The 23284-nt window shown below is 47.0% G+C and overlaps 1 protein-coding gene and 4 non-coding genes across 5 annotated transcripts; all 5 read left to right on the forward strand.

Moving 5' to 3' along the window:
* Nucleotides 1-9128: 9128 nt before the first annotated feature.
* On the forward strand, nucleotides 9129-9206 carry LOC140378700 (small nucleolar RNA SNORD60). The gene has a single exon (XR_011930522.1). It is a non-coding gene; the product is annotated as a small nucleolar RNA SNORD60 (small nucleolar RNA).
* Nucleotides 9207-9828: 622 nt separating this feature from the next.
* LOC140378699 (small nucleolar RNA SNORD60) lies at nucleotides 9829-9907 on the forward strand. Its single transcript, XR_011930521.1, has one exon. It is a non-coding gene; the product is annotated as a small nucleolar RNA SNORD60 (small nucleolar RNA).
* A 476-nt stretch (nucleotides 9908-10383) lies between these two features.
* On the forward strand, nucleotides 10384-10461 carry LOC140378701 (small nucleolar RNA SNORD60). Its single transcript, XR_011930523.1, has one exon. It is a non-coding gene; the product is annotated as a small nucleolar RNA SNORD60 (small nucleolar RNA).
* Nucleotides 10462-10693: 232 nt separating this feature from the next.
* LOC140378702 (small nucleolar RNA SNORD60) lies at nucleotides 10694-10771 on the forward strand. Its single transcript, XR_011930524.1, has one exon. It is a non-coding gene; the product is annotated as a small nucleolar RNA SNORD60 (small nucleolar RNA).
* Nucleotides 10772-17595: 6824 nt separating this feature from the next.
* LOC140378261 (guanine nucleotide-binding protein G(I)/G(S)/G(O) subunit gamma-13-like) lies at nucleotides 17596-23222 on the forward strand. Its single transcript, XM_072464024.1, has 3 exons — nucleotides 17596-17854; nucleotides 21003-21110; nucleotides 22916-23222. The coding sequence occupies exons 2-3, from the start codon at nucleotides 21013-21015 to the stop codon at nucleotides 23019-23021; spliced, it is 204 nt and encodes a 67-aa protein (XP_072320125.1). The 5' UTR covers nucleotides 17596-17854; nucleotides 21003-21012; the 3' UTR covers nucleotides 23022-23222.
* The last annotated feature ends 62 nt before the right edge of the window (nucleotides 23223-23284 follow it).

Consider the following 23284-nt stretch of genomic DNA (forward strand, 5'->3'; position numbering starts at 1 on the left):
TAGACATTGTGTAAATTTAGAGCATTTGTTTTTGCTGTTAAAGTTGATCTTCTGATATGTTTCTACAGAGTTTTCCTTTCTGTTTAGCACACAAAGCTACAATATCCATCTATATCTAATATTTACTGTCAAGGGAGCGGGGATCGCACCGTCAATCCTCCAGTTATTGGGCGACGCCCTCTGCCCTCTCCCCTGGAACCCTCCTATGCCCAGGGCACTGTGTAGGACACTGTGTAGGACACTGTGTAGGACAATGTAGGACACTGTAGGACACTGTGTAGGACACTGTAGGACACTGTGTAGGACAATGTAGGACACTGTAGGACACTGTGTAGGACACTGTAGGACACTGTGTAGGACACTGTGTAGGACAGACTTTATCAACTATACTCTAGTAACACACTAACTCACTGAGGTCTGATGAAATAAAAGAGCACAACATTTACATCAAAAGTCATTTATTTATACTCCTCTGTCCCAGCGCAGGAGGCAGAGGAACATCAAATGATTCTATTAAAAGATCAAACTGGAAGTGGAAGCAGAAGCAACTGTCAAACATTAAATAAAGTAAAAACAGCAGAAGGACAAATGTGGAGAGGAAATGAAGAAGATCTAGAGGAAAGTGTGAAACAAGACGCACACATCGGAAAAGAGATGTTCTAATTCCCAGACTTCAATTTGGGCAAACTCAGGCAGGAGGCCACGCCCCTCAGGCAGAAGGCAACTCCCCTCAGGCAGAAGGCCACTCCCCTCAGGCAGGAGGCCACGCCCCTCAGGCAGCAGGCCACGCCCCTCAGGAAGCAGGCCGCTCCCCTCAGGCAGCAGGCCGCTCCCCTCAGGCAAAAGGCCATTTCCCTCAGGCAGCAGGCCACTCCCCTCAGGCAGAAGGCCACTCCCCTCAGGCAGAAGGCCACTCCCCTCAGGCAGAAGGCCACTCCCCTCAGGCAGAAGGCCACTCCCCTCAGGCAGAAGACCACTCCCCTCAGGCAGAAGGCCACTCCCCTCAGGCAGGAGGCCACGCCCCTCAGGCCGCAGGCCACGCCCCTCAGGAAGCAGGCCGCTCCCCTCAGGCAAAAGGCCACTCCCCTCAGGCAGAAGACCACTCCCCTCAGGCAGGAGGCCACGCCCCTCAGGCAGCAGGCCACTCCCCTCAGGCAGAAGACCACTCCCCTCAGGCAGAAGGCCACTCCTCTCAGGCAGAAGGCCACTCCCCTCAGGCAGCAGGCCACTCCCCTCAGGCAGAAGGCCACTCCCCTCAGGCAGAAGACCACTCCCCTCAGGCAGAAGGCCACTCCCCTCAGGCAGCAGGCCACTCCCCTCAGGCAGAAGACCACTCCCCTCAGACAGAAGGCCACTCCCCTCAGGCAGCAGGCCACTCCCCTCAGGTAGAAGACCACTCCCCTCAGGCAGAAGGCCACTCCCCTCAGGCAGAAGACCACTCCCCTCAGGCAGCAGGCCACTCCCCTCAGGCAGAAGGCCACTCTCCTCAGGCAGAAGGCCACTCCCCTCAGGCAGAAGACCACTCCCCTCAGGCAGAAGACCACTCCCCTCAGGCAGAAGACCACTCCCCTCAGGCAGAAGACCACTCCCCTCAGGCAGCAGGCCACTCCCCTCAGGCAGAAGGCCACTCCCCTCAGGCAGAAGACCACTCCCCTCAGGCAGAAGGCCACTCCCCTCAGGCAGCAGGCCACTCCCCTCAGGCAGAAGACCACTCCCCTCAGGCAGAAGGCCACTCCCCTCAGGCAGAAGGCCACTCCCCTCAGGCAGAAGACCACTCCCCTCAGGCAGAAGACCACTCCCCTCAGGCAGAAGGCCACTCCCCTCAGGCAGAAGGCCACTCCCCTCAGGCAGAAGGCCACGCCCCTAAGGCAGGAACTCTGTTAATTTGCAACTGCATTGATGCGATCAGAGAAGGTTTCCAGCTCTTGTTTCTTAATTGTTACAAAAGTATCATCGACATAGCGGAGCCACAGTTTTGGGGCTATGCCTGAGAATGAGGCCAGTGCCTTCTTCTCAAAGTGCTCCATGTACAGGTTGGCCACTATGGGAGAGACGGGCGAGCCCATGGCACAGCCATGAATCTGTCTGTAAAATGATACTTTTGTAACAATCAAGAAACAAGAGCTGGAAACCTTCTCTGATCACATCAATGCTGTGGACCCACATATCAGGTTTACAAGAGAAGACGCTAAGGAGAATCGCTTGGCCTTTCTTGATTGTTCCACAATCAGAGGAGAGGACGGGAAACTCCAAATAGAAGTATATAGGAAGCCTACACACACGGACCAGTATCTGCTCTTTGGTTCCAACCACCCACTACAGCACAAGCTGGGTGTGATCAGAACCTTACAACACAGAGCTCAAGGTGTGCCCACCAGCTCAGAGGGCAAGAAGAAAGAGGAAAAACATGTCCGAAATGCCCTCTCAGCCTGTGGTTACCCCGCTTGGGCTCTCAACAGAGTGAAGAGAACCAAGAAGCAGGACAAAAGGGAAACTGAACAGAGAAGGAAGGGTGTTTCTATCCCTTATGTGTCTGGCCTGTCGGAAAAACTGCAGAGAATTTTTAGACAACACGAAGTCCCTGTTTATTTTAAACCAGGAAACACTTTAAGACAAAAACTGGTTCATCCTAAGGACAAGTTTCCGACTCAAAAACAGAGCAATGTAGTTTATTCGATCCAATGCAGTGAAGAAAGCTGTAAAGAACAGTACATAGGTGAGACGAAACAGCCTCTACACAAGAGGCTTTATCAGCACAGAAGAAATACTAGTTCAGGTCCACAGAGCGCCGTGCATCTCCACCTTGAAGCCTCTAATCACTCGTTTGAAGACGGTGAGGTGAAGGTTTTAAGCAGGGAGAAAAGATGGTTTGAAAGAGGAGTCAAGGAAGCTATTTTTATTAAAAAAGAAAGACCTTCTTTAAACAGAAATGGAGGGCTAAGGTTTAATCTTCCTGTTATTTATAATGGGTTACTGAACCCCTGGAAAGGTAGAGGACCAGGACCAGGACATTTAGATGCTAATCAGGTACTCAGGGTGGTTGAGCCAGGGTCTCACAAAGACAAAGAGGATTCTAATAGCCCATTAAAATTCTGAATAGGCTAGCTCAGTAGATACAAGGGGGGAGTTTCTGTTTAAACAAACAACTCTTTCTACTTCAGGAAGGCTCCTCCCAATGGGCGGGTCTTACCACAGAACAGTATTAATATCGGAGTTCTCGATCTAAATTCTTTTATTGACAATGACTCTTGGATGAGAGTCGAAACGTCTATTTTTTCAAACTGAGTCTAGATGACTACAACTGAAGCTTTTTCTACTATGGAACACGCCTGGACGAATGAGGGATTACACCGACATTCAATAAAGCAGATCTTCTACAGTCACAGCAGCTTCAAAGCACTTTTTAGGTTTCAGAGAGAGGCAGATTTAATTAATAGAATAATATCAGACACGGACAGCTGTGTCCTGCAGAAGTTCTCTGACGACTCTGCCATCATCGGACTCATCACGGACGACGATGATGCGGAGTACAGAGGACTGGCGCAGGACTTTGTGGACTGGTGTCAGCGGAACCACCTCCTCATCAACGCGGGGAAGACCAAGGAGATGGTGGTGGATTTCCGCAGACGCCACCCCACTGCCCCCTCACCAGTGAACATCCAGGGACGGGACATTGAGAGAGTGGACTCATACAAGTACCTGGGTGTTCATCTGAACCACAAACTGGACTGGACTCATAACACAGACGCACTGTACAGGAAGAGCCAGAGTGGGCTCTACCTCCTGAGGAGACTCGGGTCTTTTGGAGTGACAGGGCCACTCCTGAAGACCTTCTACGACTCTGTGGTGGCATCAGCCTTCCTGTATGGTGTGGCCTGCTGGAGCAGCAGCATCACAGAGAGGGAGAGGAAGAGGCTGGACAAAGTCATCAAGAAGTCCAGCTCCGTCCTGGGCTGTGCTCCTGGCTAAACTCACATCTATGCTTGACCATTAGTCTCACCCCCTGCAGGACACTCTGTCCCCTGCAGGACACTCCCTCCGCTCTGGAGAGCAGCTTCAGTGAGAGACTGATCCACCCTCGCTGTGTGAAGGAAAGGTTTCGCAGGTCTTTCCTTCTGCTGCTGTCAGACTCTACAACAAACACTGTTAGTCCTGAATACTCACAATACTGACCTAACCATGTGCAATTCCGTCATATGTGCAATTACTGTTGTGATTCATGTGCAGTTACTGTCGTGATCACATGCAATGGTATTTATTTATTTTTATCTTTATTATTTTTCCCCTCCATCCCTTGTTGGGAAATGGGAGGTTTTGTCTATAGGAGTTTTTGTTTATAAGAGATCTTTTATTGAGAGTGTTTTTCAAACTTCTTATAAGTGATCTGTCCTTTTCCTCTGTATCTAACTGCGTTGCAACATAAGGCGCTGGTACAGCTGGCAGCCCGGTGTAAACGCTCTCTCTTCTTTCTCACACTTATTGTGCTTTATCTCCTATATTTTGTAAATATAGTTAGTATATTTTTTCTATTTTACTGTACGATAGGGACACGCGCTGGAATAGTTTTTTAATTCAACTGTTTTTGACTTTTTTCGGCTGGATTTGAGCGTTTTTCATTGCGTTCGTTGTGTTGTTGTGACGTGAGCTAGCTCCGAGCGAGCCCACCAGCCCCTCCCCGCGCCCTCCGGCCGCGCTAAAGTACGGCGTGTCGTCGGTACACGTTTATATACACGTTTATATGAAAGAGGAACTCCACGAACGATCGGGACACGCACTGGAATCGCTTTAAATTAACTTGTTTTGACTTTATTCGGCTGGATTGAGTGTTTTCGTCGTGTCGTTGCGATGTGTCTTGGCTCTGAGTCCCCCGGCTCCGGCCCCGCCCCCCGGCCGGCGCCGTACCGCGTTTACACAAAGGAGGAACTCATGAAACTGTGGAGAACAGTCGTCTTACCCGGAGATCGTCACGTTATCCCGGCGGACATCCTAAGGAAAACGCAACGAAGCAGACGGGCTGGACGTAAACTCCGAGAGAAGAGAGGAGAAAACAGGAAGTCGGTTCCCGCCGTAGTCATGGGTAACGTGAGGTCCCTTCAAAATAAAATGACGGAAATAGCGAGCCTCATGCGGTCCCAGAGGATTTATAGGGACAGCAGCGTCTTGATTTTCACAGAGACCTGGTTAACAGCAGAAATGCCAGACTCTATTGTAGGTTTGGACAATTTTCATCTGCTGCGGGCGGACAGAACGAGAGAATGCTTGAAGAAAAGAGGTGGAGGTCTGGCGGTGTATCTGAACACGAGCTGGTCCAAACCCGAACACTGCACAGTGAAGGAGCAGCTATGTAACAGGGATATTGAACTATTGGCTATTGGCATGAGGCCATATTATCTGCCCCGGGAGTTCTCACATGTGATTTTGATCGCAGTCTATGTGGCCCCGTCTGCCAATGCTGAAGATGCTTGTGAAGCACTGCTCTCCTGCACTTGTAGGCTGCAAACACAGCATCCACAGGCTCTCTTCCTCATCTCTGGTGACTTTAACCACGCTTCTCCCTCTTCTGTTCTACCAACATACACCCAGTATGTTACCTGCCCCACCAGAGAGAATAGAACATTGGACTTGTTTTTTGCCAACACCAAGGAGGCTTATTCCTCTTCCCCCCTCCCTCCCCTGGGTAGCTCGGACCACAACCTTGTACATCTGAGGCCTGTGTATGAACCCATCGTGCGCAGGCAGCCTGTGGTGTCCCGTGAGGTGAGGATGTGGTCTGCTGAGAGCGAGGAGGCTCTGAGGGACTGCTTCACCACTGTCTGGACTGAGCTTTATGACCCACATGGGGAGGACATCAACACCATCACAGAGTGCATCACGGACTACATCAACTTCTGTTTTGAGAACATTGTTCCCTCCCGGACGGGGCGGTGTTTTCCAAACAACAAGCCATGGATTAACCGTAAACTGAAGGCTCTGCTGAAGGAGAAGAAGAGAGCCTTCAGGTCAGGGAACAAGGAGGAGCTGAGGACTGTGCAGAAGGAGCTGAGGAGGAAGATCAGGCAGGCTGAGGCCGGCTACAAGAGGAGGATGGAGGAGCAGCTGCAGCAAAAGAACATTCAGGGAGTGTGGAGGAGCCTGAAAACCATCTCGGGCTTCAAAATCCCCCCTGCCCAGACAGAGGGGGATCTACAGTGGGTGAATGATTTAAATGCTCACTTCTTGAGGTTTGATCGGTCACCCGCCCCTCCCCCTGCACAGCTGCATGCTCCCTCTTCCACAGCTGGACAATGCCCTGCATCTGAGGTGAGGAGTGAGCTGAAGAGGATTAAAGTGAGGAAGGCAGCAGGACCTGATGGCATCAGCCCCAGGCTCCTTAAGTCCTGCGCAGATGAACTGTGTGGAGTAATGGAGCATGTCTTCAACATGAGCCTGAAGCTGAGGGTGGTACCACAGGTCTGGAAGACCTCCTGTCTGGTACCTGTGCCTAAGACACCGCGCCCCAAAGACCTCAACAGCTTCAGGCCAGTGGCTCTCACGTCCCACCTGATGAAGACACTGGAGCGGCTGGTCCTGGACCACCTCCGCTCCACCGTGAGCTCAGCCATGGACCCGCTGCAGTTTGCATATCGGTCTGGCGTGGAAGTGGAGGACGCCGTCATCTCCCTGCTGCACCGCTCTCTCTCTCACCTGGAAAAGCCTGGCAGCTCTGTGAGGATTCTGTTCTTCGATCTTTCCAGCGCCTTCAACACCATCCAGCCGCTGCTCCTGAGGGACAAGCTGGAGACGGCTGGTGTGGAGTATGACCTGGCAGAGTGGATCCTGGACTACCTCACAGACCGACCCCAGTTTGTGGGAGCCCGGAACTGTGTGTCTGACACTCGGACCTGCAGTGTGGGGGCGCCCCAGGGCACTGTCCTCGCGGCCTTTCTCTTCACCCTTTACACTGCAGACTTCAGACATGACACGGACAGCTGTGTCCTGCAGAAGTTCTCTGACGACTTTGCCATCATCGGACTCATCACGGACGACGATGATGCGGAGTACAGAGGACTGGAGCAGGACTTTGTGGACTGGTGTCAGCGGAACCACCTCCTCATCAACGCGGGGAAGACCAAGGAGATGGTGGTGGATTTCCGCAGACGCCACCCCACTGCCCCCTCACCAGTGAACATCCAGGGACGGGACATTGAGAGAGTGGACTCATACAAGTACCTGGGTGTTCATCTGAACCACAAACTGGACTGGACTCATAACACAGACGCACTGTACAGGAAGAGCCAGAGTCGGCTCTACCTCCTGAGGAGACTCAGGTCTTTTGGAGTGACAGGGCCACTCCTGAAGACCTTCTACGACTCTGTGGTGGCATCGGCCTTCCTGTATGGTGTGGCCTGCTGGAGCAGCAGCATCACAGAGAGGGAGAGGAAGAGGCTGGACAGAGTCATCAAGAAGTCCAGCTCCGTCCTGGGCTGTGCTCTGGACTCGGTGCAGGAGGTGGGGGACAGGAGGGTCCTGGCTAGATTCACATCTATGCTGGACCATGAGTGTCGCCCCCTGCAGGACACTCTGTCCGCTCTGGAGAGCAGCTTCAGTGAGAGACTGATCCACCCTCGATGTGTGAAGGAAAGGTTCCGTAGGTCTTTTCTTCCTGCTGCTGTCAGACTTTATAACAAAAACTGTTAGTACTGAACACTCGCAATACTGACCTAACCTAATACTGATGTGCAATTCTGTCGTATGTGCAATTGCTGTGAAATTCATGTGCAATCTATGTGCTGTCGTGACACATATTCATGTGCAATTACTGTCGGGATCACATGCAATGGTATTTATTTATTTGTCTAGTTTTTATTTATTTATAGGAGATCTTCTACTGAAAGTGTTTTTCAGACTTCCTATAAGTGATCTGTTCTTCTGTATCTACCTCTGTATCTACCTGCGTTGCACCAATGAAATTTCCCCATGTGGGACAATAAAGGAATATCTTATCTTATCTTATCTTATCTTAAATTTCCCCATGTGTGGACAATAAAGGATTATTTTATCTAATATATATTGTTTCTCCCTCCATTTTTTTGAAAAATAGAAACATAAAACAAGGAACAAGGCAAGAGAGCAAAACAAAATATTATGATGATAATAATAATGCCATAAACAAAAATCACAACATAAAAAGTCCCATTTAGTCCAGTCCAAAGTTCCGTAATTTCGTCTATTTTAAACTTTATATATTTTAGTGAGAGTCATTACATGTTGGTCTTTAATAGTATTATTAACGCGGTCCAGTTCACACTAGTACACTTTTAATCTGCCAACACTACACAACACAACACAACACAACACAACACACACACCCACCCCACCCCACCCCACCCACACACAACACAACACAACACAACACCACTGAAGAAGGTGCACTTCTCCGGTCCGACAGAGGGCGCTGTGACGCGCGTGTTGAACTTCCCTTTTCGCGTCACTTCCGCAGACGCATGCGCACAGACGACAGTTCCACTCACAAGCTCCCGCACTTCCGCACGCACAAACCTCTGCTCCGCGATGCTCCAGAACTGCGTGACTTTTGGCGGATTCGGCGCAGGTTCTGGTGAAGTTTGGCGCCGCGGGTTTAGCTGAGGCAAAGAAACATGTTTTGTGGAGGAAATAAACCTGTTTTTTAGAGAAAATGTGATGGCGGAACCGCGAGGAGCGACACGTGGCTGCAGCGCGAGCCTCGGGTAACGTCATTTATTTAAGTTACTTTAGAGTGTATTTAACTCTAGATTTTGCCAATGACGTAAAACCAAAACAGAACATTTTGGTGACGTGATCTCATTATGAAAGTTGTGGTTCGGATCCAGAAGACACGTGGTTTGAGCCGCCATTTTGGTCTTTGCAGATTCATTTAATCGAGATAAAGTGTTTTTCTGTGAATATACTTAATGTGATGTTTTTCCATTAGGTTTGGGAACGTTGCCCCGCTTCTGACGTCATGAAGAGAACATTTAAAGGTGTTGTTGTTGTTGTTTTATGGCGGTTGGCATCCGAGTGTCGCATTACCGCCAGACTTTAGACTTTAGACTCACCTTAAAAGGTGTTCTAAGGTGAGTCTAAAGTCCTCTACATGTGCAGCTCTCATTTGCCTGTGATGATTGTATTTTCTGACACCTCGAATGAAGCTGCTGCAGCTTCTGATTCCACCGCTTTGTCTGAGGCTTTGAGAGTTTAAGTTTGTTTTTAATTTGCTTTGATTCTGACGGTTTAGAAGTTAGAATTGTATTCATTTAACAGATTGTTTGGCCGTAAAACTGTTCTGAGGAAACTTTTACTTTTCCAGGCAAACGTGGGGGACGTTGACCACGTGACGTGACTCTGCAGAGGATGCACACACACACTAGACTCCACTAGGTGTCGCTGGTGAGTCTAAAGTCCTCTACATGTGCAGCATGTAGCAAACATCCCTGGCCGACATTCTCCGGACTGATAAAAAGTACTGTTCACGGCGGTTATGGATGTGGAAAGCCAAAATGATGCGTATTGCGTCGTATTTTCCGACTTTTACAAAATAAAGCAGCGCTTTGTGCGCCGTGTGCAAGCAGCTTCGACATTCTCCTGACCACTGATCGGCAGCCAAGCACACAAATTTCGTCGACCAATCAGTGTGCAAAATTTCACTTTGTAAACTGTCATGGCGGACTATTGTCAAACGCCTCCCGGACCAATATAATATTTTTTTTGTAAGATTTATTAATTAAATGACTCGAATGCACGTCCACGTTTTAAAACCCTCCGTCCAAAATAGGTGAAGACTCTTTAAAAGCCTGATGTGCAGCTCTCTTTTGCCTGTGATGACTGTATTTTCTGACACCTCGTATGAAAGCTGCTGCAGCTTCTGATTCCACCGCTTTGTCTGAGGCTTTGAGAGTTTTGAAGGTTTTTTTTTTGTTCTCAATGTTGAATATCTTTTAAAAAGTATGATTTCTTTCAGGATTTCCCGTGGAACTGAAGTCAAACTGCAGTGGAGCGTTTAGGTAAGCAGTTGGAGCTCGAGTTGGAAGAGCTGAACCTTTTGTGGTGATTGTGGCGCGTCATTCCTCAAAGTGGTCGCTGCACGAGGTCTTGAGGCGGTTTAGTCTAGGAGCGCTCAGTGCGTCCGACTAAAGGCGCTGAATGCGTGCGTCCAGTGGTGGTGGGTGTGGTTGTGACACGTCAGTAGTTTGAGGCGGCGGTTTCATGGAAAAATAAGAATTGTATGTATTCTGCATTAAAAATAAACTGCGTGCTTAAAGTCTCCTCCTCCAGCAGAAGTGGGACCAGCTGGAGCAGAGGATGCACACATCAGACTCCACTAGGTGTCGCTGGTGAGTCTAAAGTCCTCTACATGTGCAGCTCTTTTGCCTGTGATGATTGTATTTTCTGACACCTCGAATGAAGCTGCTGCAGCTTCTGATTCCACCGCTTTGTCTGAGGCTTTGAGAGTTTAGAAGTTTATTTTAATTTGCTTTCATTCTGACCGTTTAGGAGTTAGAATTGTATTAATTTAACAGATGAAATGATTGTTTGTCCATAGAACTGTTCTGAGGAGACTTTTCCCAGTAAACGTGGGGGACATTGATGACCATGTGACTCTGCAGAGGACGCACACATCAGACTCCACTAGGTGTCGCTGGTGAGTCTAAAGTCCTCTTCATGTGCAGCTCTCATTTGCCTGTGATGATTGTATTTTCTGACACCTCGAATGAAGCTGCTGCAGCTTCTGATTCCACCGCTTTGTCTGAGGCTTTGAGAGTTTAGAAGTTATTCATATTTGACGTTGCTCGTTTTTAAAACGTGTCTTGGTCTTTAGGTTTCCCTGTGGAGCTGGAGGAGGAGTTGTGGTGAGCGCCTCGTGAGTTGACTGTAGTTTAAGCCACATCCTGTGATGAAACGTGTGCCGTATTGTCCGGACTATTATATAATGATAATAAACCACCAGAGGGCTTTAGGCTCGTGTCCCTGTGGAACCATCTACTCTTGAACCACTGGAATGTGAAACTTCAGCATTACTGGTCATTTCTAAAGACTGAGCAGCTATGAACAAAACGCCTCCAAAAAGACTGTCATATTCAGCCGATTACAAGCTGCAAGTGGTGAAATATGCAGCTGAGCACAGCAACCGAGCGGCCGGAAGAACGTTTGGAGTGAACGAGAAGCTGGTAAGGGACTGGAGGAAAGTGGAGGCTGCGCTGGCCGGGATGGAGAAGACCAAGAAGGCAAACCGCGGGCACAAGGCGCGGTGGCCCCAGCTCGAGGAGAGAGTCCACTCATGGGCGCTGGAGGAACGTGCGGCCGGCAGAGGCTTGTCCACCGTGCTCCTGCGTCTCCGCGCTCAAGAGGTCGCCAAGGAGATGGAGATAAACGACTTTGCGGGAGGGCCGTCTTGGTGCTTCCGCTTCATGCAGCGCAACCGCCTCTCCCTCCGAGCGAGGCCCCGCCGAGCGCCCTCGGACGACGCCGACCGCTTCCGTGCGTTTGTGGAGAAGCGCGTGTCCAAGCACAACGTGACGCCGGACCACATCATCAACATGGACGAGGTGCCTCTGACCTTTGACATCCCCGTGGGCCGAAGCCTCGTGGGCAAAGGGCCGAAGAGCGTGAACATAGTGACGACGGAGAAATCGCACTTCACGGTGGTGCTGGCGTGCTGCGGGGACGGGTCCAAACTGCCGCCGATGGTCATTTTCAAAGGGAACACGATGCCAAGGGTCCAGTCCGCCTCGGTCACAGTCGCCGTGAATGAAAGAGGGTGGATGGACCATGAAATGATGGACTTGTGGCTGAAGAAGTGCTACTCGCAGCGTCCGGGCGGCTGCTTGGGACGACACAAAGCGCTGCTGGTGATGGACGGCATGGAAGCGCACGTCACGCCACAGTTCAAAGACCGATTAAAAGTGTTCAACTCCATCCCGGCCATCATCCCCGGAGGCTTGACCAAAGAGCTCCAGCCGCTGGACATCACGGTGAGCCGGAGCTTCAAGGCCATCCTGCGTGAGCTGTGGGAGCGGTGGATGGTGGGCGGAGAGCACAGCTTCACGGCGACCGGGAGGATGCACTACGCCACGTTCTTGGAGGTGGTCGAGTGGATCGTCAAAGCGTGGGATTCGGTGACGACGGAGACCGTCCTGTCGGGGTTCAGGAGGGCGGGGTTAATCGGGACCGTGACCGACGACGAGGCTGAAAGTGAAACGGAAGTAGAACCTGCTCTGCTTCTGCCTCCGGAGGAAGAGGAGGAGTTTAGAAGTGACACTGAGGAAGAGTTCCATGGGTTTAGTGAGTCTGAGGAAGAATGATCATGTGTTTATGCTATAGTTTTCTGAATAACTTAATATATAATACTGTTTATGTTACGTTAACATACAGACGCTTCATGTAGCTGAAAGTGCTACGTTAGCATACGTACACCCTGTATTCAATGTTCTCATCTGTTCATTGCACATCAAGATGAAAATGTCTGTTCTTGGTCTTTGTTTATATCAAATAAATTTCCCCCAAAAATGTAACTTGTTTTTTCTATGATTTTTCAGCTGGTTTTGACTTCTATTCCAGAGCGACTTAGACTGGAAAATATGCTTTATATTTGTGACTCATGAGCTGTGGAGACTAAACCCTGTGAGGATGAAACTAAAGGTTTTCTGCTCCTTTATATTTGGTCTAATTTGTGATTTGTTTAGCTTTTTTAATCAAGTTTTTATTGAATTGTGTAATTTCCACACGCGTGTACGTTTTCATCAATAAGGGCCGATTTTGAGAGGAAAACATGAGTAAAAAAGAAAATGGATGATATATAACCACACAACTCATAGCTGTGTTCATAATGATTAAAAGATAGGTATTTATAAAATAAATAACTAATATGTCCCCTTCTGTCCAGGTGATATAAATGTTCCTGTAAGTATAGATACATGTTTTGTGTAGGTTTCTACACTGAATCTATATTAAAAAGCGCCTCATGGAGAAGTTGGACCAGGAATGTGTCAAATGAAGATTAAACCACTTATGATTTAATAAATGTAAATAATTTATTTACATTTGTATCAGATTTAGGTTTTTTTTTTCATCCTTTTACAATAGTGAAGCTACATTTTGAAGACATGACTACATAATGCTTTTTTTAAGGACTTGTGGGTGGAAAATCTTGCAAATGCCACTTTGCATAGGGCCAGTAGGGTTGGCAGTGCCACACCCAGGGCGGGCGTGGCACTGGGCACATTTACATGGCCAGGAAAATCTGAGCAAATATTCAGCTCTGATTCTGAGCTGATGGTTTTAGGGAACAAATGTACTTTAAAGACTCTTGAATATTTCTGTAACTCCACCAGGATGAGCCAAAAGACGCTTTATCTGTCAGACTAAAACTGAATAAAAGAAATGTATACATTATTTGCATTATAAGACACTTCCATCATCCAGATGCACACATTAGTTCTTTCACATATGTTTCCTCTGCAAATGTACTTACCCGATGACTGAGCAGATGTAGTGTTTACATGACATTTCAATCATCTGCACGTGAAGCGTTCAGGGACTTTGTCTCAACTTAAATGTCCATCTGCACAATTGTCCCAGAATGTCCTTCACCTAAAGCACTTTGAGAATTCATCACATTAAGTAGACTTCAGTTTATGAATGACCCGCAGACACCTTAACGGTGATTCTGTAAAACCAGAATCATTCACTTCCAGGAGGTTTATCTGAGACTAGTACTCTCACCTCACAGCAAGAAGGTCCCGGGCCTTTGTGGGTTTTTAAATTTCCTTTTCCCCACTTTTTAAAGAATATAAAACAAAACGACGAGTTAAAACCAAAATAAAACAAGCAGCACTAAACCATTAAGAGAAACAAAGACGGCGTTTTTAAATTAAAATGAAAGTCTGTTAAATTTATATGTTTAAATATAATTTTTTCCATTTGCCTGATGTCGGTCCAGTCCTTGATCGTCGGTGATGTTTGTGTCGTTCATTTCTTTGTGATGCCTTTCTTCCTGCCACCAAAAGTACATAACAAAAGTACATAACAAAGGTACATAACAAAAGTATTCATTTACTGTGTCCACGGCAGGAGTTTTGAGGCCCGAGTTGAAATGGAGGGCAATGTCAAAAACAGTCTGCAGTGCGTTGTTAATTTAAATCCATAAATATTGAACAGAACAGTCCCAAACACATGAAGGTGGTTTTCCTCCTGGTGCCACAGTTTCTCACATGTAGCGTTTTCTTGTGGATAATGAGCACTTTGATGAAAATCCCTCCAGATGTGATCAGAGGCTTATAATTTAGTTTAAACTGTTTAATTTCTTGGTTTTAGTCATATTATATATAGTAATATTAAATCCTATTTCTCAGTCAAAGGATTCTTTCAACTCAAAGCTTTTCATGTGATTATCTTTTACATCTGGTGACAAACTTTTTGTTATAGAGACTTTAATCCACCAGTCTAGGATTTGAACATCTTTGTTTAGTAAGAACAGATTTGACCCGGGGCATTCCCACCCTCCACATGACACCAGCACAGCAGCGCTCACATTTATACCCTTTTCTTTTTTTTACTAGTATTAAAAAAGATCTGAAAAATTGACTCTCATCCACTAAAGTCAAAGGATTGAAACCATAAAAATGAATCTTTTGCCCAGATTTCTCGATCTGATCCAGACTCTTCCAGTTTCCTTTCCCAGTCGGCTGTTTGATGAGTGGAATAAAGCAATCGGTAGATTAATGTGGCAAGAAACCTCCAATCAAATTAAAAACTCTTCAATTATCAAAAGAAAAGGAGGCGGGGTTTAAAAATGACTCCTCTCAAATGAGAGCGTTGCTGGTGTGAACCGGAATGTGAAGCTCAATGTGAACGTGTTGAGAGTAATGTTGTGCCTGAGGTTCCTGTGCAGGCCTCACTGGAACCACATGAGACGCTTGAGTCATTTGGAAGAAGTTAGGAATCCTTGGGTAAAATCTGTGCTTACAACATGGAAAGAGCTGATCAAAATGCTCAAATCTCAGACTGGTCGTTTTATGACCAAAGGTTTGCACCAAATAGAACTGACCTGAGACTCGAGGTCGTTTTTCACTCAATGACCGTCATAGCTCTTTGACTGAGATATTTATTCAAGCTTATAAATCAGAACTTTCAAGGGGAATAATATCAAAATTATCCAAATGTTTTAACGATTTTGGACAGAACGCCACTAATTACATTAAAAATAAATGAGAACAAGAGGGTAATTTTGACTGACAAAGAATGGGAAAGTATAAGCACATCTCATTAAAGAACCTCAAAGTCTCATGTTTGGAGGGAATTCTGTTGGAAAAGTGTGACACGTTTGTTCATGTGAAAGAGCTCATTATTCACCATCTGTTGGACAAACTGTTGTTTCCATGTGTTTTAGGACGTGTTGCTCACAAACATTGGACTGAAATCAAAGCAGACTGTATTTGACCTGTTCCTTCTGATTTCAGAACTCTCACTGGGCTTAAACTCCTGCCATGGACACGCCCAGTGGATACAGGGAGTAAAGAACATTTGGCGGCAGGAAAACAAATGGATGACACAAACTGCAGCTAAACTCAAAGACTGGACGGACGTTAGAATTGAAAAATGGAAAAATTCACTTTCGGATTCAATCTGGAAATCAACAAATTGAAAAGACTTTGGCTATATTGCTCTCTGATCGTGTTCTATGTTCTTGTGTGTTTTATAAATGATTTTTGAAAATGTTGACATAAAATATTTTAAAAAGGAAATTGGAATTTTCCGGATGTATTAAAAAAAATTCTGAGCAAAACATTCATTTGAATAGTTTCCACACCACAAACTATTTTTCAAGTCTTAGTGGAGTTTGCATGTTCTTCCTGTGTCAAACACATGTAGAACAGGCTCCTCCCCTTTGGGGGCGGGACTCCCCTGAAAGACATTGTCAATCTCAGTGGGACTTTTCTAGTGAAACAAAGGTCAATACAAACATGGTTTTATTCTCAATCATTCTTATTCAAATGTTTCTTTATCATCATCATTATTAACAAATATATTACAAATGATGAAGCAAGATAAAAATATATATTAAATACATAAAGCAATATATACATTATATTACAGGTCCATTCTATCAACATTCTTTTCTTTGATAAAGAGAAAATGAAATAAATGATCTTTATAGTAGTATTTATTATAGTAGTATTTACTAGAGTATTTAGCGGTGGCAGTGTGGACATGTCAGACACGGGGACATGTCAGACACGGGGACATGTCAGACACGGGGACATGTCAGACACGGGGACATGTCAGACACGGGGACATATGGGACATGTCAGACACGGGGACATGTCAGACACGGGGACATGTCAGACATGGGGACATGTCAGACATGGGGACATGTCAGACACGGGGACATGTCAGACACGGGGACATATGTCAGACACGGGGACATATGGGACATGTCAGACACGGGGACATGTCAAACATGGGGACATATGGGACATGTCAGACACGGGGACATGTCAGACACGGGGACATGTCAGACACGGGGACATATGTCAGACACGGGGACATATGTCAGACACGGGGACATATGGGACATGTCAGACACGGGGACATGTCAAACATGGGGACATATGGGACATGTCAGACACGGGGACATGTCAGACACGGGGACATATGTCAGACACGGGGACATGTCAGACATGGGGACATGTCAGACACGGGGACATATGTCAGACACGGGGACATATGTCAGACACGGGGACATATGGGACATGTCAGACACGGGGACATGTCAGACACGGGGACATGTCAGACACGGGGACATATGTCAGACACGGGGACATATGGGACATGTCAGACACGGGGACATGTCAGACACGGGGACATATGGGACATGTCAGACACGGGGACATGTCAGACACAGGGACATATGTCAGACACGGGGACATGTCAGACACGGGGACATATGTCAGACACAGGGACATGTCAGACACAGGGACATTGTGGAGCTTCAGATGTTTAAACATTCACGACATGGACCACTACAGCGGCCCACGTGACACGCGGACACGCCCTTTTCCTCTGACAGGGAAATGAGCCGTTTTCCCTGCGGAGCGACGCACGCGCGCACACAACACGCACACACAACACACACACACACACAACACACACACACAACACACACACAACACACACACACACACAACACACACACACAACACGCGCACACAACACACACACAACACACACACAACACACACACAACACACACACAACACACACACACAACACACACACACACAACACACACACAAACACACAACACACACACAAACAAACACACAACACACACACACACACATACACACACACACACACAAACACACAACACACACACACACAACACACACACATACACACACAAACACACAACACACACACACAACACACACACCACACACACACAACACACACACAACACACACACAACACACACACACACAACACACACACACACACACACAACACACACACACAAACACACAACACACACACACAACACACACACACACACACACGTTCACGCACGCGCTCTTTGACAGTCAAACCGGCTCCGCGTCCCGCGCGTGCGTGGTGCGTGTCGCGCGTGTCTCCGCCTCCCGCCGTCGCCATCACCAAAAGGGAGGAGCCGCGCCGCCCGGACATCCACCACCGACTGTAGCCGACTTCGTGACTTCATCCGCGGGGGAGAAAAGCACCAGTACTGCGCCGCCACCGCGTCTCTTTCGCTCCAGAAACGCACCGACACCGCCGCCGCAGCGCATCACCGGCTCAACGACTCACGCGCGCAGATTCCACGGTAAGACGCCGCCGCTATGAACCGTTCACACCGCGCGGGGTTTTTCACAACGTGTTGACAGAAAACGCGTCCGGTCCGCGCGGAGGAAATCGGTTAAAAAAAACTAAACCAAAAACGCGTCGGCCCCGGGCGTTTTTTTTTTCATTTTATAGCGTCGCGTGCGCACCGCAAAGTAACGGGATCTGGAGGCGTTACCGCGGGGGCCACATCTGGACGGGGCAGGATGGATGGATGCTGGGACGGTGGTGGTGGTGGAGGAGGATGGTGGAGGAGGGATGCGACCTACTTAGAGCCATTAGAGCGATGAGGAGCAGGGCCGCGCGCGGGGGGGAGGGGCGCGCGCGCGGGGCCCCGGTGCCCCGCGCGCGGCCCCCCCCCCACACACACACACCGGGGGAGCTACAGCTGCGCCGCTCTAAATGGGCTCGTGGTGCTGGATCAGGGCGGGGCGGGTCACTAAAGGAGAGTTTTGGGGGGGGGGGGGGGGGGGGGGGTGTGAGGAGTACGAGATGGGCCCCAAAACGCAGTGTGTTTGTGCTGCAGGGGCGGATCTACGCTTTATGCATGACTGGAGGAGAAACACGTGACTAAGAACACATCCACACATCTACACATCATATCATCTACAGGAAACAGAGCCATAAATGCTTCTTTGCTGATGCAAGAACCTCTCAAATGAATTAAAAACTAAACAAATCAAAAATAAGTGGCTTAATCGTGGCGTTCTGCAGAATCTTTTCCCCATTAAACATATGTAATATTTATGCATCTCTGTCTTTACTCTTAAAACATTTAGACACTTTAATTTCCTTAAGTTAATTGCAGTCTTGCACCTCATGACGGGACGTAAAGATTTCTGCAGAACACAAGAAACAAAAGATTTGAAATAAAGAGCGTGACAAGGGGAAAAGCCAGTGACCTGAGCTCTAGAAGTATTTGCATTTGAGGTGGAGCATAAAGCAGGTGGAGCAACTTAAATTTGGATAACAAAACATGAAGAGCTTTTGTAAATAATGACAGGAACGAAGACATTGTGAAGCAATTTTTTACACATTAATGAACAACACTAAGATATTCACACGACAAACACATCGACTCAAATGAAGGTCTTTTATTTAAAAACTGGACTCGTGGTTCATCCTTTTGGGAAAACTTGAAATAATGCTGTGTCCTTCCTCCTGACCGATTTATATTATTACTATTCCTATTTTTCATTATATTTATACTTTTCATTATTTATATGTGTTATTTATATTATATTTGTCGTGATTTATATTTTACATATTTCTATTCATTTATAATTTTTATATTACTGTTTGTTTTATTTATATTATAATTTATATTTTTTGTTATTTATATTTTTCATTACTTATACATAATATAAGTCATTATTTATATTATTGATATTTTTCATTATTGATATTTTGTCTTATTGTCATTATATTATTTTGTCTTATTGTCATTATATTATTAGGCCCGAGCGCCACAAGCTGGCGAGAGGCCTATTAATCTCGTAAGGCCGTGCGAAGCACGGCTGCGAAAGTGCGCACGTAGTGCGCACGAAATCGAGCGCGAAGCGCTCGCCCACTTCCAAACACTCACTAACGCACTCCTTCACTCATGCACGCCCCGTGCATACTAATTAGTAGTAGGAAAATGGAACATTACCGTTGTAAACGGGTGAAGCCCGTGCAAAAGTGCGCACTAAACGAGCACTTTACATATAAAGCACTCATTTGCGCTAAGTAGCTCACGAATACGTTCCCCATCTCTTGCATGTTCCGTGCATATAAGCATGTAATGCAAAAATTGAACATTATTACTGTATAGAGGGCCAAAAACACAAAGTGGGCGAAGCCCACTCAAAATTAACGAAAGTACCCGTCAGTGACCAGGGACCCACACCATGAGGTAGGAAAGCGCGAGCGTTTTCTGAAAATGTATAGTTTATGATATTTGAAAAATGGGAAACATTGTTTTCGCATCGGAATATTATTCTTTCTTTCTTTCTTCTTTCTTCTCGGGACCAACCCCCCTATTTTTCACCCAGTGAACATTGACGAAAAGTCACAAAAATTTGCGCAAAAATATTACTACGGCAACGCCGTCCGCCCAACCAAATGTCGGCCATATTGCTTCAAAAATGGCTAAACATGACTTCGGAGTTTTTCCAAACGTCGTACTTTTACGAACTCCTCCCAGGGCGTTGGCCCTAAAAAGCTGAAATTTGGTGAAAATGCTACTGAGGAGTGGGACATCAAAAGTTATCCAAATTACATTGATACCTCTCACGGTCTCTGTGCGGCGAAGCCGCAAACTGTAGCTAGAATTTCAGAAATCTCCCATATTTAAAATTTCTGCCGTTTGCGCAGATAAAGTCCGAATTGCGTCAAATTAGAATCAGTTGTTAAACTCTTTGCCCTAAACCTACTTGAAGTGAAATAAATTAATTTGGAGCCACAGCGCCCCCTACAGATTTTATATGGAGGTTAAATGTTTAGTTTTGCGAAATTTTATGAAATTTGACACACAACTCAATTTTGGCCTCCCCATCAAAAAAGTCAATGAGACCCATGTCATAATTGTTATGGCGTTGCCGTAGCAATGACCAAAACCTCCCTTGTTATTCCAATGGGGAAATCGCCAGAACATGTTTACACTTTAGACTTTCACAAACTCCTCCCAGGGCATTAGCCCTATTAACCTGAAATTTGGTGAGGCTCATCTTCAGGGGTGGACCATCAAAAGTTATCCACATTTTTATTCAAAGAGTCACGGTGTCTGTGCGGCAAAGCCGCACATTTTGCCAAGAATTCAAAATAAAATTGCTTTTTGATGGTAAAACAAAGTGAGAAGATGTGACAGCTTCACAGATTCAGCAGTAGGCGTAATAAAAGGACAATTGGGGCGCGTTAGCGCCCCCTCCTCTTGCGGCGTGGCGGCGGCGTGGCGAGGGCCGATCATTGCCGCTTGCGGCTATATTTTTGTCTTATTGTCATTATTTATATTATTTTGTCTTAGGTCTTACTCTCTGGTCCCGTGTCTTGTTTTTATTTGCATGTATTTGAATATTTGAGCCTGAAGAACAAAACCAACACGACACAAACAAACACGACTCGTTTGTCTAACGATCTCTGTGTCTGAGCAGCAGCTTCATCATGGAGGAAATGGACGTGCCACAGATGAGGAGAGAAGTGGAGAGTCTTCAGTACCAACTCGCCATCAACCGAGAGAAGTCTTCCATCACCGTCACCGAGTGAGTACCACACGGACTGTCAATGCAGGGTCTGTGGAGCCACCAGAGGGTGGAGCCACCAGAGGCACCAGGGTGGAGCTACCAGAGGGTGGAGCCACCAGAGGCACCAGGGTGGAGCTACCAGAGGGTGGAGCCACCAGAGGCACCAGGGTGGAGCTACCAGAGGGTGGAGCCACCAGAGGCACCAGGGTGGAGCTACCAGAGGGTGGAGCCACCAGAGGCACCAGGGTGGAGCTACCAGAGGGTGGAGCCACCAGAGGCACCAGGGTGGAGCTACCAGAGGGTGGAGCCACCAGAGGCACCAGGGTGGAGCTACCAGAGGGTGGAGCTAACAGTGTCATTTCATCTATGCGTTTATCGGTGCTTTCGTTTATTTGGAAGACGGCGCACATTTGTTAATTTTTTTTTACAATTATAGACTTTATGTCCCAAATTTGCGTCGCTCCAAAACACCACGTGGGCAATGAAAAAGAGCAAGCACCACCAGGGGGCGCAGTGAATGGAAAAACCAAGAGAATCAAACGTTACAGTGAATTTATTGCAATAGAATATTAGAAACTTAAATAAAAACGTCCAGCACTAAAAGATCCAAAGTCCATAAAACCAGGGCTTGTGCAGATGTTTTTGAGTGTAAAGGTCAAGGTTCAAGAAAATTGCGCCAAAAAAAAAGAGAGAAGTAAATCGACCCTAAAATTGGGGAGTCAGAGTGATCAGAGTGACGAGATGGGGGTGGGGGTGGTCTCCTGTCCTCGCCCAGTCTCGTAGACGCACGGCTACCAAGCAGCGACATCAGTGGAAATATTAAAGCCTATAGAATGAAGCCTAAAGCATAAACGTGCAGAAATATCACTTTAAACCAGGGGTGTCAAACTCATGCTGGGTCACGGGCCAAACATAACGTAAAACAATACAAAAATATATAGCTTTTTTACAGCCTAGTAATAGTTGTGGCGACTGTTGCACAAATATGCAGCAGGTGAAGGAGGAGTCCATATTCATGCAGCAGCAGCAGCAGCAGCAGCAGCAGAACATGGACTTTTGATGTGATTTATGATGTGAAATGTTCATACCACAGACATGTTTCTGCTCAAACTCAATATGAGCTCAATATTTTCATAGTTTAAGTTGATCTTAGTGACAAATGATTCATATAGTGACTCAAATGAGGTCATTGTGTTTGTGTCACAGTCACATTAGTGTGGACACAGTCATGTTCAGACTTTATTACACTCTGACCTGTGATTTTACCTGTGGCTCCTGATCTGTCCAGGTTTGTAGAGGTTTGGATGTTTTCCTCACAGAGCATCATCATCACAGAAGTTAGTTTTCTTGTTGTTAGCTCCACTTTTAGCACAACTCTAACATCCACCAAACAGTCTTCTTTCTTTCTTCCAAGTGTTTCCTAAAGCCACACGTCTCTGTCCTCGCTCAGACCTCTGCTCTGAGGAGCGTAAGTGCTGTAAAGTGCGCAAACGCGTGTCTTACTTCTCTCAGCACTTCTCCCTCGGCAGTACACATGGCAGTGAAAAGCCGCACGGGGGAAAGGCGGCCACCAGCGGCATTGTGGGACATGTAATTTTAGCGCTAACAACGGTTACGGATGTAACTACGGTTCTATGAACGAAAAAATAATAATAATTCAAAATGTTTGGCGGGCCGGATGTTTGACACCCCTGCTTTAAACCCTCGCTCGGGACCTGACACACTGCATATTATCCATTTTCGTAAATCGCCACTTCCTCGTTCACGTCTTTCCCCTCCCCCTGTCTCCTCCCCCTCCCCCCCGTCTCCGCCCCCTCACTCAGGCTGGTGAAGTGGATTGAGGGCTGCGTGTGCGAGGACCCCTTCCTGAACCCGGAGCTGATGCGGGCCAATCCCTGGGTGGAGAAGGGCAAATGCGTGATCCTCTGATGGCACCGCAGCATGCCACGCCCGGCCACGCCCGTATGCACACTGGGAACTATACAATCATGCACTAAAAACAAACAAAACACTAGAATTATCCTTTTCAGCTATTTATTTAGACTGTGAATGCTTTTTATTTATGTGTGAATGTCCTGCAGCACTGAGTAGCTTTTAGGAAAGACTCACGCCGCGCAGAGGACGGCGGAGGCGGGGGAAATATATCGTCACGTTTTTATTGGCTCTTTACACCGTCGATCACAATAAAGACT

Source organism: Eucyclogobius newberryi, unplaced genomic scaffold (assembly GCF_026437365.1).
Source record: "Eucyclogobius newberryi isolate DKJ021-1_F unplaced genomic scaffold, fEucNew1.0.hap1 SCAF_4, whole genome shotgun sequence".
Lineage (NCBI taxonomy): Eukaryota > Metazoa > Chordata > Actinopteri > Gobiiformes > Gobiidae > Eucyclogobius > Eucyclogobius newberryi.